Genomic DNA, 18,692 nt, shown 5'->3' on the forward strand with positions numbered 1-18,692 from the left:
TACTAACCTAACGTTATTTACCCTACTATCACTCCACACGTGCACTCCATATTTGTTACCTGCTGGTAGATCCACTCACTACCTAACTCTCCTACTATATATATATATATATATATATATATATAATTTATGAACATCTTTCTCAGTACGGCAATAGAACAGAAAATTAATTCTCACAATACGTTGGTGAAACAAAGCTCACACCGAAGCATATATGCAGAGATGCAGTTTTCGTCCTTAATTTCTGTCAAAAGATTAATTATGTGTTTCCTGTAATGGTCTACAGATGGCGGTAAAGTAGTCGGCTGTTAATCATGTCTCTTACGCAATTTGAAGTGGGTGTTGTGTAGAGAGTATTTATCTTGAAGACAAAGGAAAACGCTAGAATATTTTTATCAGAATTAAACGATTTCACGCAAAATATAAAACGTTTTTTCAAGAAATGACTGAACCTCAAATACTACATTTATACAACGAAAGCAAGTGATGTAAAGATAAAGTAACTGTCTACCTAGAAACAGAATAGTGATATGAACACAGCAATAGTAAGGAACATCTTTCTAGGTTATCTAAAGAAGAGTTGAGATGTATTAATGAATTTAAGGTTAAACTTTAAAATTAACAAGAATAATGACTGTGACGTTTAAATACACAGAGAAGTGTTAATTTTTCGCAAACTTTCAGAGTACGTTAAACAAGGTTCACATTAATACAATTTATGTAGAAGTTGCGTCATTTTTTCTTTGTACTCACAGAAAACATTATAGCAGATTAGGAGTCAGGCAGAACCGATACTTTTAGGAGCTGAGCAGGAAATGCATGGTTTCAGATAATATGACCCTTCAAGCTTGTTTAGGGTTAGTAAACATTCTTAAGCTTATACAAGTTTAGAGTTAGTAAACATTGTTCATCTTGTAGAGGTGTAGATTTAAGGTTAGTAAACATTCTTCATCTTGTAGGGACTAATGGTTGGTAAGGGTAATAAACATATTTCATGATGTAAGGATTTAGTGTTAGTGAATATTTTTCAACTTGTAGGGGTTTAGTGTTACTGGACGTTCGTTATCTTGTAGGGATTTAGTGTTAGTGAATATTTTTCGTCTTGTAGGGATTTAGTATTGGTGAATATTTTTCAACTTGTAGAGGTTTAGTGTTACTGAACATTCGTTATCTTGTAGGGATTTAGTGTTAGTGAATATTTTTCAACTTGTAGGGTTTAGTGTTACTGAACGTTCGTTATCTTGTAGGGATTTAGTGTTAGTGAATATTTTTCGTCGTGTAGGGTTTAGTGTTACTGAACGTTCGTTATTTTGTAGAGATTTAGTGTTAGTGAATATTTTTCAACTTGTAGGGGTTTAGTAGAACTGAACATTCGTTATCTTGTAGGGATTTAGTGTCAGTGAATATTTTTCAACTTGTAGGGATTTAATATTATTGAACGTTCGTTATCTTGTAGATGGTTTATGGCAATGACTATTCTTTACCCTCTGGGGTTTTAGGATTCGTAAACGTTCGTTATCTTGTAGATGGTTTATGGCAATGACTATTCTTTACCCTCTGGGGTTTTAGGATTCGTAAACGTTCTTCATAATATAGGGGTTTAGGGTTAGTAGAGGTTTAGTGTTACCAACCTTCCTTCATTTCTTGGATTTTTAGGGTTAGCAAACATTCTTTACTTTGTACAGGTTTCAGTCACAACTAAGTGTAAGAAATTATATGTTTTAAACTGCAGACGATTAAGTAATAGGAAATAAAATCATTAAGCATCTTCAATAATTAAAAGAGTGTAAGTTTTCTACTAGCTTCACTTAGTAGAAGCATGGTGACTGATAACATTATTGCACTATAACAGAAACATTCTTCAAAAAAATCTAGCGTACGTCAAATTAAGTAGGGATGGGAAAGAATGTAAAAGCAAAACTATCTTTCTTATTAATCGAAGCTCCTTCTACTTATTGCCTGTCAACCAGTTACAACACCCACTAATCTTAGTACCTTAGTGATTTCCAAATGTCAACCGGGATCGAACCAAGTTTTGTAGCGCTATAAGCCCTTTAGTTTACATCTGACCCACTGGAGTGTAAAATGAAGAGGTTTGTCTTATACTCAACAGTTTTCAATACACCTTTTCTGTTAGAGGAAGAGAGGTCAATAATTACATTGAATGTTTACTGTATATTTTAAAATACAATCTGATCTGGCGAACGCATCATGATAAATATATCAGTGTCAGCAGAAATAATTCAGAATTATCGTACACGTAGCTATATAACGTCTTTGTTAATGATGCTCTTCAGTTGCAAGACTATATATTAAAACTCTGCTGATAAATATTTTATCCATGTGTCAGTCACCGAGTATTAATATTTATGTTTATCGTGTCTGTATAAAAAAAACTTAAATTACAAACTCGCATCTCTGGTCTTTTTCTTTATGTTAAACGTCTACAGATGATGATTTTGTGGCTGATGAGCAATAAAAAACAAATACTTCATTCTTTGTGTCTGTATTACAAGTACTTGCATATAATCATTTCTACCTTTAACACAAGCACTTAGAAATGAACATTTCTGTGCACTACGGCTTTATGACATGCACTTACAGGTCAACATTTCTGCACACTACGGCTTTATGACATGCACTTACAGGTCAACATTTCTGTGCACTACGGTTTTATGACATGCACTTACAGGTCAACATTTCTGTGCACTACGGTTTTATGACAGGTACTTACAGTTGACCATTTCTGTGCACTATGACCTTATGACAAGCACTTACAGATAAACATTTCTGTGCACTATGGCCTTATGACAAGCACTTACAGATAAACATTTCTGTGCACTATGGCCTTATGACAAGCACTTACATATCAACATTTCTGTGTACTATGGCTTTAAGACAAGCACTTACAGGTGAAAATTTCTATGCACTATTTTGTGTACTATGGCTTTATGACAAGCACTTACAGGTGAAAATTTATGTGTGCTGTGCCTTTATGGCAAACACTTACAGATCAACATATCTGTGCTCTATGGCCTTATAATAAAAACATATAGACAATTATATCTGTGTGCTGTGCCTTTGTGGCAAACACTTACAGACGAACTTTTTCATGCCTTTATGACAAACCAAGAACTTACAAAAAAATTATTTTGATTGTTCTGTTTTTAGGTCTGATACTTACGGATAAATATTTATGTTTTTTAACGTCTACGTGTCAACTGTCGATAGAAAATCAGATATTTGTTCATTAAACACTTAAAGCTTCTTTCATTTTTTGTAATTGTACACGTTTATTGAAACACCTATTGGTAAATTCTAAGTGAAAAATCTAGTATCTAGTTACTTAATATACTGAAGAGACAGTAACTGTTTTATGTTACATTCTGGCTTATCGGTAATAAGCTTTAAGCCAGTGAGACAGCCACAAACTGAGTTAATCACTAATTTTCCTTTAGGAAATGTTTGTTTTGTGTTAATTTTCTTTGTCTCGTCTGTATTGAAAATATTTCTTGTAATGTCACACGAATAATTACTTCGGTTTTTCTTTTGTTTCGTGAATAGATTAAATAGGATCAATTAACGGGGCTTAAGAATGTTTGTTTAGAAATAAAAGATCAATGAAAAACATAGGTGGAAAGTAAAACAGTAGTCTCCTGAATCATCTTAATTTCTTTCTTTAAATATAATTAGGATCGGTGTTTTGTAAGTATAAGAAACAGTACACGCGCCTATATTTCCTGCTCATCACCTAAGTTCGAGAATTACAATACTCTCCTGCACAAGAGTTATATTATTCTCTCCTTTTCGCTCCTAGAAGCGTGAAGAAAGACACCCGAGTTCGACGTGAGTCTCCTTTGGCCCGTCGAGGGCCTAACCCTAATTGTCAGATGTTCGGATCAGAAGAGCTAGTCCCTCCACTTCTAGGGGGCATACCACCAGTTGCATCTCCATATCCACATTCATCAGGATCTCCATGGTAAGAGGAGGCACTTCTGGACCAACTGGAAGACCCTCTGAATTCGAGGTTAAACTGAAAGTATAAAGAAGTGAATTAGGTACAGAATACCCGTGTTGTTCTTTATTCTTTACCAACAGAGAATGAATTACTTACAATAATAAAATACTTATAACTCTAACATTAAGGTTTCTATGAAACCTAATATCGTTAAACATTGATAAGCATGAAATACCGATACACGAGCGACACCTAGAAAATGAGAATTCACACCCTTTATAACAAAATTATATTATCAGACAGGTGGTAGCACTGCTTATGTAGGGATGGCTCGGATTGTTAATCGAAATGGCATTTTATATATCTCATAAACAGATCATAAGAACTGTGCAATACTATAGAATGTTTCATTTCATAACAGTATCTAAATAATGATTGAGTCACAAGTTCTAGGAATGTTTTTAACTATCATAGCAAAAAAGTTTGAATTTCTTCTAGCATCTTTTTTTAATACATGATAACTCAAAAACCAAAACAATGATGTCAACCAATTTCACTGAGAGGATAAGGCTTCAAACGGAGTATCCGCTTTTATAAGTATTACTATGACGGGGAATGTATTATCACCCCACCCCTACACCATTTTTTTTTATTCCTGTAAATTCCCAGTGGTGCATAGGGCCGCAACAACACCTCGCCAACGGAAGGTGTTGTTGCAGTTACTTGTAGTAGGTTGGTTTTTACGGGGTGGAGTTGCTAGCCCGGCGCCCAACCCTCCCCTTTCTCTTCCTGGACTTGGGACCAGGCAAAAGCGGAGGTTGGCATGTTTGGTGTGACGGGGATTCGAACCCGCAACCCTCAGATTACGAGTTCAGTGCCCTAACCACCTGGCCATGCCGGGCCACCCCTACACCATACTATACCATAACGTCACATTTCATTGCTAACTGAAATAAATAAATTATGGGAAAACAAGCTTGATCAACAAAGAAGCGGAAAAGTGCAGTCGAGGCAGTCAAACGTCGGTAAATTCGTTTATGAGCCAATAAAAATTAAGACCATTCATGAAATGAATTCATTGTATATTCATAGATTAATTATTGGTAAACATCAGTTAGCGTAACAACTACTAATATATAGAAAAGCCAGTGCGTTTTGGTAACATTACCTTCCAACAATGGCTTTTATGGCATGTTGCTTAACAACAAAATTATAACCTAATATTGTTGTTAATCTATGTACTGAAAGTATAAAATGAAACGTATAGACAACAAAACTGGCAAGATATTTGTTGATTTCTTAGTTTAGAGTCTTTATTGATTAAAGAGGTTTGTTGTTTATTAATAACGTTGGTGATATAACAGAAAATAGCTTAATTCAGAAACGATTTAAATTTAAAATTGAATCGATATTTTTACTTTCATGATAAATTTTATGCACTTGGCTCTAGGCTAGGTGATCCCAAACTACGTCTTTACTTTAGGCTAATTATACCAGCACGCACTACACTTATAAGGTTTCACGCCCCCACCCCTCAAGGCCCTCTCTCATCCTGTCACTACAATCGTAATGAGCAGGCAGTAATCGAACTATTGTATCTGGAGAAACACATTTTGGTTTTTATGATCTCTCCTAATTCGAGAAATCAAGCATGACGTGACACACACTGGCTTTTATATAGGTTAGATTAATAACGTGTAGTATTTAAAAAAAAATCATAATTCTAGTGTAAACGATGTTATCATTGAAGTTAGCTTTATTACAGAAATTTTGTCATTCTTTTTGAAGGATTGGTATTAGCCATCGCTACATTAATTTTTGTTTGAAAAGTTGTTCTTTAATTGTAATAATATAAAACCCACAGTTCAATTACGAACTATTAAATAGTAGTATGTTTTAAGAAGACACACTTCCTACAAGTGAGATTAACTGTAAATATTTTGAAGAGTTTTAAACAATTATATTTATTAAATTTTATAATAGTGCTGTAACTTTTTTTTGTTGGTGATTTTTTTCAAATTATCTGGTGAAAACGTTTCAACGTCCAGTCCATGTAACGATGATAATAAATTATTTTATTTCCTTCTTTAACGTTTCTACGAGATTGAACACTTGTACACTACAGATAATTGTTGTAGACCTACGTTAAATAATGTAAAACAAATCAACTTACTTGTACAATGAAGTAACTCGATAGAAACACAGATCCAAATACTACACTGACTGATTCAACTCTCTATCTTGAAAACAACTTTTCCTACTATCTCTTCGACTATATTTTTATTTAACTTATCGACGTTTCACTGAACGTCATATTCATAATCTACATATTTATAGGATTTGTCATGCGCTCTCCAGCTACCATGTGAGTTAGACAAACTGCAACATTATAAACAAAGTTCATAACAACACTATTCATAAAACTATGCTTAACTTTTCAACGCTCGGTGTGTCGATTCGATGCAACTGTTGTATGACTGTTTTTACTGAATGAAGTAGCTTGAAACTTCAAAAGCTTTTTGACAAATTATGTAGGCTTCTGCAAATAAAATATCTCATTTTTATACGTGACATTTGCATGAATTCGAAGTTTTCAAATTACGAAAAGATTTCATTGAAATGTTCTTAAGAAACAATTCAATTCGTTTAACTTTGTTGTAAGTTTCAACTATTGATTTTATATCATCCGATATTCTTCTAAGAATTACCTATAGAGTCTAATTTTATGAAACTAAAATTTTTATCTAATATGTATTTTATGTAATGAGTTTTAAAGAAACAAAACTTCCGCCACAGTTTAAGTCTTGATATTTTTTTAATTGCTTTATCATTCTATATTTCATTTGACATAAAATATTACATATGATAGAAAATTATATTTTGTGGAACAAGATGGCGTAGGCTTAGTTAAATCATTTTGCAATCGACAAGATCACCAAGCTAAGTTTTATCTCTATGGGAATCTCTGATGAAATGGAAGCCACATTGGCTTAACCCGTTAAAAAGAACAAAACAATTGCTTTAATTACATGTTTAGGTTACTAGTCTGTGACTTTTCGAATCTGAGATTTGACAGTTATATGAAACCACGTTAACCGAGGTCAAGGAACAGTGACTGGCTAAAAATAGAAAACAAATTACACTTGTATTAAATCTATAAGATTAAATCAAAGTTATTTTATTCAGAGTTATTTTGACTTTACTCCTAGAGGGCTACGAGTGCACTGTCATGCCCAGAAAAATACAGGAAATTCAAAAGCACTAATGATTTCAATCTTAGCGCGCTGATACCAACCCAAAGTTTGCTATAATTTAATTTTTTATGTATAACGTTAAATAAATATAAGTTTTTATGGAATACATTTCAACAATGATGTAATTTTAAGTGTGGAACGACGAATACAAGTATATTTTCCATAATTTGTTTGAAATCTTGCCCTCCATGCGAGATGCACCGCTAGATGATTCTGTTAAAACATTTTTAAAATCTTCAAACCCTACTTAAATGACTTCCATGCCATCTTTGAATTCACACCTTTACATACTTAGCAAGAGTGTGAACATTTACTTGTTCTAAATTTACACCTTTAAAGGTGTGAATTCTCACTCTGCCAATAAAAACGGGTGTTTATGTTAAAAATCCACCCCAACCACGTCTTTTTTTTTTGTAATTCCTTAGAGTGTAGCAACATTTTTAAATATGTTTAAATTCACATCAACATCCTTATTTGTTCATGGATCACTTTTTAAGACATGCAAGCTACAAAATATATATTCGAATGTGTACTAACTAAAGAAAATGAGTACGTTATATTAAAACAATCTGAATATCCTAATAATAAATTCACGTGACAAACACACCCAATATAAAGCCACTGTGGAAAGGAATATATTGGAATTACATTTTGGCATTGCTTGGCGTGGCGTAGGTAGTGTGATTCCAAAGAAAACTTATACGATTTGGAAGGGTAAGTAACAAAACTTTCAGGCGCAAAATATTCATACACTGTATTCAGATCAGAGATTTAGAATTTTCAAGACGTGTTGTGCCTTTACTTACTCACATTGGAAAATTGAGGAATCTGGATCAATTTGGCGGTTCGGAACCATTCACAAAGAAACCTGCAATATGTCGTACCCCAACCGTGGTAAGTAAAGTGTAACGTCTTGTAACAGCTGAGAATCTATGAACACAAAATTCACTGAAAAAACGGTCCACGTGCTCTAGGTAACAGTATGCAAAATAATCAAGAAAGGTCTTCGTCTGGAAAAGTGACACATGTCACGTGTGCACACTGTGCTTACATGACATTTTATTTTTGTTCAGTCGCATTCGTCATGTAAGAATGAAACGGGCATTCGTGCTATTTCGTACAACGCCTATGAATTTATATTGCAATTGAACTGTTGAAACGAGTACTGGGAAACCGCCGTGCTCGTATGTTAGGTGGCTGATGAAAAGCTACAGGGAAGAAGAGTGTGCTTTACACATGACATCCTTACGACAGAGATGCTTACAATGGAAAACTACGCTGCATGGCTATCGTCAAGATACACAGTATTCAGAACATGATCGGACAAGGCGACATAATGAAACAAGATGGTGGGGCTCCAAGATTGTTTTAATATAGCGTAATCAAAGTCTTATATTCAAGAAATATGAAATTTGCAATATTGTAAAAAAGGAAACCACCAGTGTTTATGTGTATGTAAACAAGTTATATCCCATTCTTTATTTGATATTACTTTTCTTAACAGTATTGATGAGAATGTTTAATATATATTTTTTTATTATTTTAAATTTTAATTATTATATATTTCTATTCTAGAAATTATTTTGCACTGTTAGCTTAATATATGGATTTAGATCTAACTTAAATTTTCTAAGCTGGTTTAACCTTGTCAGATATTATTGGGATTATGGCCAAAATGTTGCTAAAAGAGAGAGTACGCTTGTTAACATTGATAAAGAAAAAGTAACATTTTCACTGCCAAACAAAATTCAAACTGGTGTCGTAACAAACTGTTTTTCTAACTAATTTGAAATGTTAAGGAAGAGAGAGAAAGTCAGCTATTTTGAGAAAACAAGTAAACTTTTGAAATAGAGTTCGTATGTAAACTGAGTACAAGCTATTCGTACTTAAAAGAAAAGGAACATTATACTAACGTAAAAATATGTTGGCAAACAACGACTTATAGGCATCCTGAAGTGTTTTACTTTTGGAAGAACATATTACATGTTTCGAAAGAACATTGTTCCGTCTTGTTAGGAGTATGAAGAAGACAGACCAATGTCCTGTCGAAACACGCAACATATTATTATAAAAAACTGTTCATGTTGAAACACGTTCCCCAAAACAATATAGACAAGAATTGGTCCCTCATTACAATAAACTGTTCATGTTGAAATACGTTCCCCAAAACAATATAGACAAGAATTGGTCCCTCATTACAATAAACTGTTCATGTTGAAACACGTTCTACAAAACAATATAGACAAGAATTAGTCCCTCGTGTTTTTCATGCGACAGGACGAGGTTCTTTTCAATCTTAGCTTACATCTAGTATAGGCTGGCTGTTTGTTTTCTTGTTCTCTATATGTTACTGTAATAAGGGAAAAGATGAACACTGTGTGCTTTCGTGTTGTTGAAGTGTTGTAAGACTAAAGATACAACACACAATTAAGCAAAATAAATGATCAGTTGCATGATGTTTTAGGGACAATAGTTATAGGACCAGAATTATCTGCTATAGGAAGTAAACAAACAAGTAGAGGAGTCGCGAAAATTGTAGATTTGTAAGCATTTCTTCTTCATGCAGCTATATCAATAAACACACATAAAACAACATTATTTTCAATTCAAATATGGTAAATATGTAACATTTTTGTTTAGGGGTGGTGGGTAGGGACTTGTGTTCGGAAAGAACAAAATGAACTTACCTTTGATGCGCATACAAGGCTTGTAGTGACTACTTTAGAAACGACATTCATTAAGTTCTTCGTACCTTGAATCACGTTGTCTACCTGTGAAACAACAGTTTCGGAACGGACACAAATATTTTAATTCTTATTAAATGAACAAATAAATAAATAGATATAAAATATCAGCCATATGTCTGTTAAATAATACTTGTAAGAATGGGGACCATTTTTTCCAAAAGATATGTTGTTATATAATTACCATGAAAACAAGTACTTGCTTCGTAAGTAATATTAAGACATAATTGTATATTAATTACTGGATACCATTAAACGTGTATTAAATGTAATTGATATATCGATACATGTTTTCATTATAATACAGTAAATTTTTTACGACTGTTTCAAATCATTAATTCTAATTTCAATTAAGCTAATTGCAGTGAGTGACCCGTAAAGTGAGAACATACCCAATTTTGTAAATTTCAACTTATTTAAAGCTGATAAAAATAAGAAAATAAAGCGGAGTGTGGAAATGTGTTGTGTGAAAAATTATTGAAATAAAAATATTGCTTAAAAGTATTTCGTTCAATACTTCTGTGTTTCGAAGTTTGTGGCTCAAAATACAATAAATTGTGAACTTAAAGTGTAATCAGAGCAAGGAACTTCTGAGAAAAACACACAAACACGAAAGCTGTGTTATTCCATGACCTTCCGCACCCAAAACTTCAGCAGAAATAAATACAGGATATTATTGAAGAAAGAACTAGCATGGAGCTGCTCGAAAACAATTTCTACATGGAAAAGTTCTAATCAAAAACTAAATAATTGTTGTTTGCGAACATTGTCAAATCAAGCGTTTACACTTTCCAAAGGATTTCAAAAATTGGTAGAATAAATAAGACAATATGTTATGAACTAGCGAAATAAAGGCTGAAAAATGTAAGCAATTGTATGTGAGTAAAACTGTGAAACATGGTGAAAAGTTTACTACAGTGTGTAAATGATACTGTAAAACATGGTGAAAAGTTTACTACAGTGTGTAAATGATACTGTGAAATATGGTGAAAAGTTTACAACAATGTGTAAACGGAACTGTGAAACATGGTGAAAAGTTTACAACAGGGTGTAAATGATACTGTGAAACATGGTGAAACGTTTATAACAGTGTGTAAACGAAACTGTGAAATATTGTGGTGAGTTTACAATGGTGTTTAAGCGAAACTGTGAAACATGAGAAGGATTTTACAAAGGTTTAGTGTTGTTTTACTTCCGTAGATGTAGGAAATCTTGATAACTGATTAATTGATAAATTTATGGAGAAGACCCAGCATCAAAATATTCACTTTTGTCACTTAATACATACTGATAGACATTTAGTCAGTCGTGAACTCGAATATCAACACGAAAATAGTCCAGACATATAATATCAACACGAAACATATAATGTCCTTTTGATTAACATGTATTTATAGAAGCATGTAAAAGTTGGTGGTATATGTGTTATGTGGAAGCTAGCCCTAGTTGTAATACTAATCCAATAGACAATATGCGGCTTCAGTTAAAACGCAATGTTATATAATAAAAGAGAACGAATCAATGGTAACTTTATGAGAATATAGAATTAAGTACAGGTTGATTTTTCAAAAAATATTAGCGTTCATGAACTTTCGATGCTGTCATATATTGTCCATGTTCAAGATAACGAAGGACATGTTGAATACTGATTAATCAATTAATTAGGTTCCAAGGTGAACTTCTTAAGGACTGTACTATTAGCTATGTGTGTGTTTATAAATAATAATATATATATAGATAGATAGATAGTTCGATAGACAGATAGACAACATATATAAATAACATAACACTTTTCTTTTTCAACCTTTCATACAAGTTCAAGTGTAAAATGCCTTGTGGTTTTGACTGATACGCGCATTCACACACATACATGTTTAAAAACTGGGACCTCAAATAATAGGCATTTTATCCAACAGAAAGCAAGGATATACTTTTACTAATTATCATTCTAGAACATTTCCTGAAAAAAAATCTACATCTTTAGACTATTAATCATGAGATCTTAAATTGAATACATTATTTCAATATCCATTTTAGCTTTCAAAAGTCGTTCATATTACACTTATATTTTCAAATAAATTACAGTTAACTGTTATAAGCTTAAAGAACCCAATACAGCGCAAACATCCGTCTCACGCGCTATTAAACATCAAGATCAAGATTACGTAATTAACAAAAATCGACACTGAATATGACGTAACGTCAATTTGCTCGACTCGTGCATGGGTGAACAAATGATCGTGTATTAAATTATTTTAAATCATTACGTTCAACTTTAGCTAGGACTAAAGAAAAGCTATTCGTAAACACGTGCACATACACTAAGAAAAGCATTAGCTGATGATTTTATCATGGATGTAAATTAAGAGAAGTTGTTATTTTAAAGTTTAACGATTGGATAAACACTCAGTACCTTAGTGAAGGTTGCTGCTTTTCCGACGGTAGGACTCCTGACTGTAAACTGCAGTTGTTGGACGTAAGTTGGAACTTTATCAAGATTTTCCAAAAGATCTTTTTTCTGTGGTCCACCAGGAACCTGGAATGATAGGTGGCGTTGAAATTTTTTAGATTGGTTATGTTTAAAATGTTTTTCTCTAGTTGTTTCTATTTTAGTAAATTAATTATGAAGAACAACTTTCAAGAATAAAATAAACCAGGAGATAGCTTTTATGAAAATCTACCTATCTGTCTTCCTATTTTCAGGAGTGGATTACAATTCTATGGTAATAACTACGTTTATTTTTGCTTAAACAGTTAATTTTGTATTGATGTGTAATATATCTAAGCAGTAGTATTCTCCTTCTTAACTATGGTAGTTTGAAGTAATGTATAGATAGTGAACAGTGTAACTTTTCTTCGACACGAGTTTTAGTGTATGTACATGTATAAAACGTTTAGGTATTTTCTTATAGTTTTTAAATAGTGCTTATCGATAATTTGTGATCAAAACAAGCTTCTTGAATAAATTGGAACTAAAAATTAACCCATAAACTAGTATATCGGCCGGCCTACCTAGGAGTCGTACAAAATGTTGTGAAACAACCTTTTATAGCACATAGAATGCATTACTTCATTAACTGGGTACTCTCGCTCTTATCGACATTTTGGGTCGTAATCCCACAATAGTTCACAAGCTCCGTCCAACTTAAGAGATTAGGGAAGTCTTAAGTCCATATACCAAGCATAAAATGCAAAATTAGTTAGTGTATTGTTTATAGATCTCCAGATTTTAAACAGATTGGATAGCCCTGAATAAAACCAAAATATTTATTTTTAGTACCTGATAGGAGAACTGACGTATGTCCTTATACAACTTATTGGCTTCCTCAGCAAATATTTCAGCTTGAGTGAAGAGATCCTGGAATGATTAAAAATGTAACGAATAAACGAATATGAAAACGAAATAAAAATTATAATTACATTCTGAATAGCTGGTGTGCTTGAGCTCATTCTATTACATAGTCATTTTCATAACGCTTATCATCGATTTAATTTTAAGATATAAATTTACGATATACATCTCACATTAGCAAAACCACTTAAAATAAAAGTAAAAACATCGCACATAAAAACAATTATCATTGCAAAACCTTAAATAGGCTACGTTTATGTTCATTTGAAGTAAGTTTTTCAGCTTGTTAACTTTTAAATGTTTTGAAAGTAATCAGACATAGAGAGCTTCAACTAAATATTTTACAGTATTTTGTGTAGAATTAAGGAATGTGATTAGTACTAAGAACTCGACTCGCAATCTGAGGGGCGCGGGTTCGAGTCCCCGTTCTACCAAACATGCTCGCCCTTTCAGCCGTGGGGGCGTTATAATGTGTCGGTCAATTCCACTATTCGTTGGTAGCCCAAGAGTTGGCGATAGGTGGTGATGACTAGCTGCCTTCCCTCTAGTCTTACACTGCTAAATTAGGGACGGCTAGCGCAGATAACCCTCGTGTAGCTTTGCGCAAAATTCAAAACAAACAAACAAAAAATCTACATACAATAAAACTTGCGTCCTAAAAATGACTTCTGAGGGTTGCTTTCATTTCTGTCCCTTTTACAAAACACCGATTATTTAAATCGTTGGTGTACCAAATCATTTGAGAATCAAACGAGTTCGTAAAAACAAAATATCAAATTGATTTTCAGATGGTCTGTACCCCGCACGCGCTTCAAGAAAACCATGTACCACGTTTATGGCTTTCCTAGAGCAATATCTCGGAAAAAGAATCACATAAATCTACAAAAATCCTTAATGGTAGTTATGTTGTTTTTGTTAAGTTAAGAAATATACGATTTATGGCTATCCTCAGCCGTTGTCTAGCACTCTGGTTCGCAGTAAACATGCTCACTTGTGTTGTTTTCAGTTCGCCTTCTCCCCTCGTGAACTGGTAAGCTGAGAAAGCCATTTGGGACATCCCTCGCGCCCTCCGGACGATATCACTGTCATTTTCTCCCGTAAGGTGCTTCTCAGTTTCTGCGTCCATTTCCGAAGTCAGGTTTTTCATCTCCAAGCCAACTTTTTCAATTTTTTCTTTTTCCTTTACACATAAAATTGAGTAAAAATCACAGTTTGCCAACATAAAACTCGAAATATACAACCTGGAACAAGTAACTAACATAATGATATTAAATGTAGCAATACTACCTGACAAATGTTAATATTTAAGGAAAACTAAATACCCTTTTCAAATAACTAACATAATGGCATCAAATGTAACAATACTACCTAACAAATGGGGTATTTAGTTTTCCTTAAATATTAACATTTGTCAGGTAGTATTGTTACATTTGATGTCATTATGTTAGCTATTTGTGAAGGGTATTTAGTTTTCCTTAAATATTAACATTTGTTAGATAGTATTGTTACATTTGATATCATTGTCTTAGTTATTTGTAAAGGGTATTTAGTTTTCCTTAAATATTAAAGTTTTATTATATATCTTATTATAAAAATTGACCAATGTGAATATATAACATGTAATACGACGTTTGTCACCTTATTATTGTACCAACACAGAGATAAATATATATATCACGTGATTTAGTGTGTTTTTCCTTCCTTCCTGTAGTGGTTATTCGTAATTTATTATATATGTTCAGTAGAATCTGCGTTTCGCAACACTGTTTATTGTACGTATTTTCTTCCTGGGATTTAGGCTTAGCTGTCTAAAGTAGAATCTTTTTCTTGTGATTTAGTTTTGACTTCCAGAAACAGAATTTACTGAATATTTATTATGATAGTTTGTATCAATATTTATTTTGATGAATAGGCATTTCTGTTTGAAAATAATAAATGAGTTTCTTAATATATATCATATGGTTTAGTAGAACAAAAACGTACTGTTGAAATTGATTATTAAAATATAATTCCTTAACTCCTGTATTTATGATCCATTAGTATTAACTTGCAATATATTGGTTTTACATTATTATTAAATTTGTCAGCGCTCCTTACAGAGAAGAGTTAATACTAGATTATCATTATTAGTTACATAAAATTGCAGGGAAATATAAGCAGTGTTTAACTTTGTGGTATACTCTGAGTGTAGCCTTACTCATCTATCCCTTTACAAACTTGAATGTTTTTGGTTTCATTGAAACCAATGTAGTTTTTCATTAACGTGTTACCATTAATTCTACATTTATCATTCGGCAATGTATTCCTTCAATCAACAAGCCAAATAACTACCATTGGTCAACAAATTGACAATTTTATCAAAACACCTGCTATTATGCTCCTTAAACCCATACTGTCACGTTTAGTTTCATGTTTGGAACATCTGTTATGGTGCTTTTTAAACGATTTAGTTTCTGTTTTGAACACCTGTTATGGTGCTGCTTGAACTCATACTGTCACGTTTAGTTTCATTTTTGGTGCTTTTTACACCACGCTGTACACACCCAGTTTCATGATTTAAATATCTGTTACGATGATTCTTAAATCCATTCGATAATGTCCAGTTTCATGTTCTGATTATCTGTTATGATACAGTCTTTCTAGTAGCTGTTAGTTGAGAAGAACAGAAAACCTATACCTTCGGTAGTGTTTAGTCATGTGAAATAAAAAATATAAAACATGTAATAGTCTTTAGTCACGAATAAAAGAGAATAAAAAAAACCTCCAGTAGCGTTTAGTTGCGAATAATAGAAAATATTGTTGTAAGCTCCAAGGAGCGGTTGTTGACTTGCTAGAGGAAGCTGCGGTACGTTGATGATAACACTAAATTCAAGAAGTTAGGTTAGGCTTAGAACTTTTAGAAAACTCCAAGGATGTGATCTAAAGTCTTGTTCTAAGGATATGACATAAAGTTCTAGTAGAGTGGAAAACCACCAAAAATATTTGTTGAATGGAAAATTTGATGTAATGTTTTATTTTTATTTCGGGATTGTACAAGGTAATTCACAATCCATGAAGGGGCAATGTGGTAAGGTATATTTGTTGTAAGTTTGTTAGCTAAAGTGAGTTGCAGATCGTTGATGATAACATTAAGTTAAGGAAGTTAAGATAGGCTTAGAACTTCTAGAAAGTTCTAAAGGTGTAATATAAAGTATTTTTATAAAGATGTAATGTTTTGTTTGTTAGTAAGCACAAAGCGAGCCAATGGATTATCTGTGTTGATTTCACCATGAGTATTGAAACCAAGTTTTTAGCGTTATAAGTCTTCAAAGTTACCGCTGAGGGATTGTCACGTAAAGTTCTATTATATTTAAATGTAAATTATCTAACGACGTTCCCATGAATTTTTACCTAGAGTTGAGTTAAAGTTAAACACAAAGTGAGCTAACGTTTCATGGATGAATTTGTGTTATCTATCGTGGTATTTTGTTCAAGGAAGTTAGTTTTTATGTTGTGTAGTACACTTAGAGTGGTTGAAAACGTAGGTCTACAAGTTACAACAGCGTTCTAGTTTGTAATAAAGTTAAAAGAAGAAATAAATTAAATTATTTTCGTTTAAGTGAACTATTGTTGAATTATTTTTACCTGATAATTCAAAAGAAACAGTTAACGGGAGAGCAACGTCACAACAATATTTGAATATTAGTTAGTTATGAAATATATAAAATAAAATATCTCGAGTAGCATTTAGTCACGAAGAATAAAATATAATATTTCTAATTTCGTTTTACAAATACATTTTTAATTTGAAAAATACGTATAGATATGACTAGATTATGTCTTTGTCATTCGTGGATTCATTTTTCTTCACTGAAATTACACGTTTTAGAGAGGAAGAAAAATTATCAATTAATGTGTTTTGCTGTCTTTTTACTGTTAATAATTTCACAAGTATAGACTCTAATTTTGTTTCCAACATTATCAAATGTTGTTTAGAAAGGGGGAAAAAAGAGAACAAGAAAATGTTATAAGTTATGTATTCCACAAGTTTAGTGTGTGTGTGTGTCAATATGAAAGATACATTCGACAATTACTTCCCCATGTGGGTTACTTTGTGTTTAACAAATTTGACCCTATTAAATTAATCAATAAATAGAATATTAAAACATATGTTGTACCTCCACTTCTACCTTTACAGGTTTAGTCGGTTTGGTGATGGAGACTTGCTTCTGGAAAAAACAATAACCAATGAACATTCACGTCACGATCAGAGAGTGTTAAAACAACCAATAAACATTCATGTCGCGAGCATAGAGCTAAAAACAACCAATAATCATTCATGTCGCGAGCGGAGAGTTAAAAACAACCAATAAACATTTATGTCACGAGCAGAGAGTGTTAAAAACAACCAATAAACATTCACGTCACGAGCAAAGAGTGCTAAATCTTTAATTTTTACTTCATATTTCTCATTGATTTATAAAGTTGGATTATAATGTTTTGGCTTTGGAAATATCTTATGTAGCTTTCTTACTTACATAATGGAATCTTATTTACGAAACCCACCAAATAACGACAAAAATATAGTCTAATTTTATAATCTACACTCGGTTCACTACATTAGTTGATATTTAACTTTGTCTCTTTTTAAATCTTCCATTAATTCTATAGCAAATAGAATTCAAATACCAGTTCAAATAGCAAAAATTTCAAAGGTTGAAACTAGTATCTTGAAGTACTCAGATAGTACTTCAAAGGATGAACATTAAAACATAGAAACTAGTATTTTGAAATACTTATATTCCAATATACAAAGTTAAGATGGTAATAGTTAAAGTAAAAGTTTACAGTTTTGAATATTTCACCATGTCAACTTTTACACTGAATCCTGACGTATCTAAATATCTGTACAAAACACCAGAACAGTGAACTAGAAACGTAAACATCTATAGGTTCTGCTTCATATTTATATCAAAGTTATAAAGGTCGTTTAAGTATTAAAACGTTTCAAAAAGATGTTCGTGTATCGAGTTCGCAGTTTTGTCAGTTAAGTAAGTCCGCAGAAACGTTCAAAAAACGGGTTAACAATTGTGTTGGTTAAGTGTATCTGTGTCGTTCAAATAAGTCTGCGCATTCGTTTAATTCTACTGAGTTAACAGTTCTGTTTGTTCAGTATATGCACATGGTTGAAAAGTGTTCAAAGTTAAGTAGACTCCAGGAACAAAATACTATTTTGCCGGGTCGCCAGTTCTTCTGATTTATAATAAAAGTTAATTCAAGTAAATAAGTTCTTAGAATTAACTAGATCTATGCAAAGTTTAACACTTGTGTTGGTTAATTAAGTCTGCATAAACGTCCAAATAATTAGTTAAAATTGTGTTGATCAAGTAAGTCTAAACAAATAC

General features: G+C 32.5%; 1 protein-coding gene across 4 annotated transcripts in view; it reads right to left on the reverse strand.

Moving 5' to 3' along the window:
* Positions 1 to 850: 850 nt before the first annotated feature.
* Positions 851 to 18,692, reverse strand: part of LOC106460099 (alpha-catulin-like) — a 155,866-nt gene continuing 138,024 nt past the window's right edge. For 3 of the 4 annotated variants that reach the window (XM_022386724.1, XM_022386723.1, XM_022386722.1), the window contains 6 exons: positions 17,466 to 17,516; positions 14,300 to 14,488; positions 13,237 to 13,314; positions 12,370 to 12,492; positions 9,900 to 9,983; positions 851 to 4,033 (listed from right to left, as the gene is read on the reverse strand). In XM_022386724.1, coding sequence (XP_022242432.1) covers positions 3,887 to 4,033; positions 9,900 to 9,983; positions 12,370 to 12,492; positions 13,237 to 13,314; positions 14,300 to 14,488; positions 17,466 to 17,516 — 672 coding nt within the window. In that variant the 3' untranslated portion in view covers positions 851 to 3,886. The remainder of the gene's footprint in view (positions 4,034 to 9,899; positions 9,984 to 12,369; positions 12,493 to 13,236; positions 13,315 to 14,299; positions 14,489 to 17,465; positions 17,517 to 18,692) is intronic. The other variant, XM_022386725.1, reaches the window with a different exon arrangement.

The sequence above is a fragment of the Limulus polyphemus genome, unplaced genomic scaffold (genome assembly GCF_000517525.1).
Source record: "Limulus polyphemus unplaced genomic scaffold, Limulus_polyphemus-2.1.2 Scaffold708, whole genome shotgun sequence".
Classification (NCBI taxonomy): domain Eukaryota; kingdom Metazoa; phylum Arthropoda; class Merostomata; order Xiphosura; family Limulidae; genus Limulus; species Limulus polyphemus.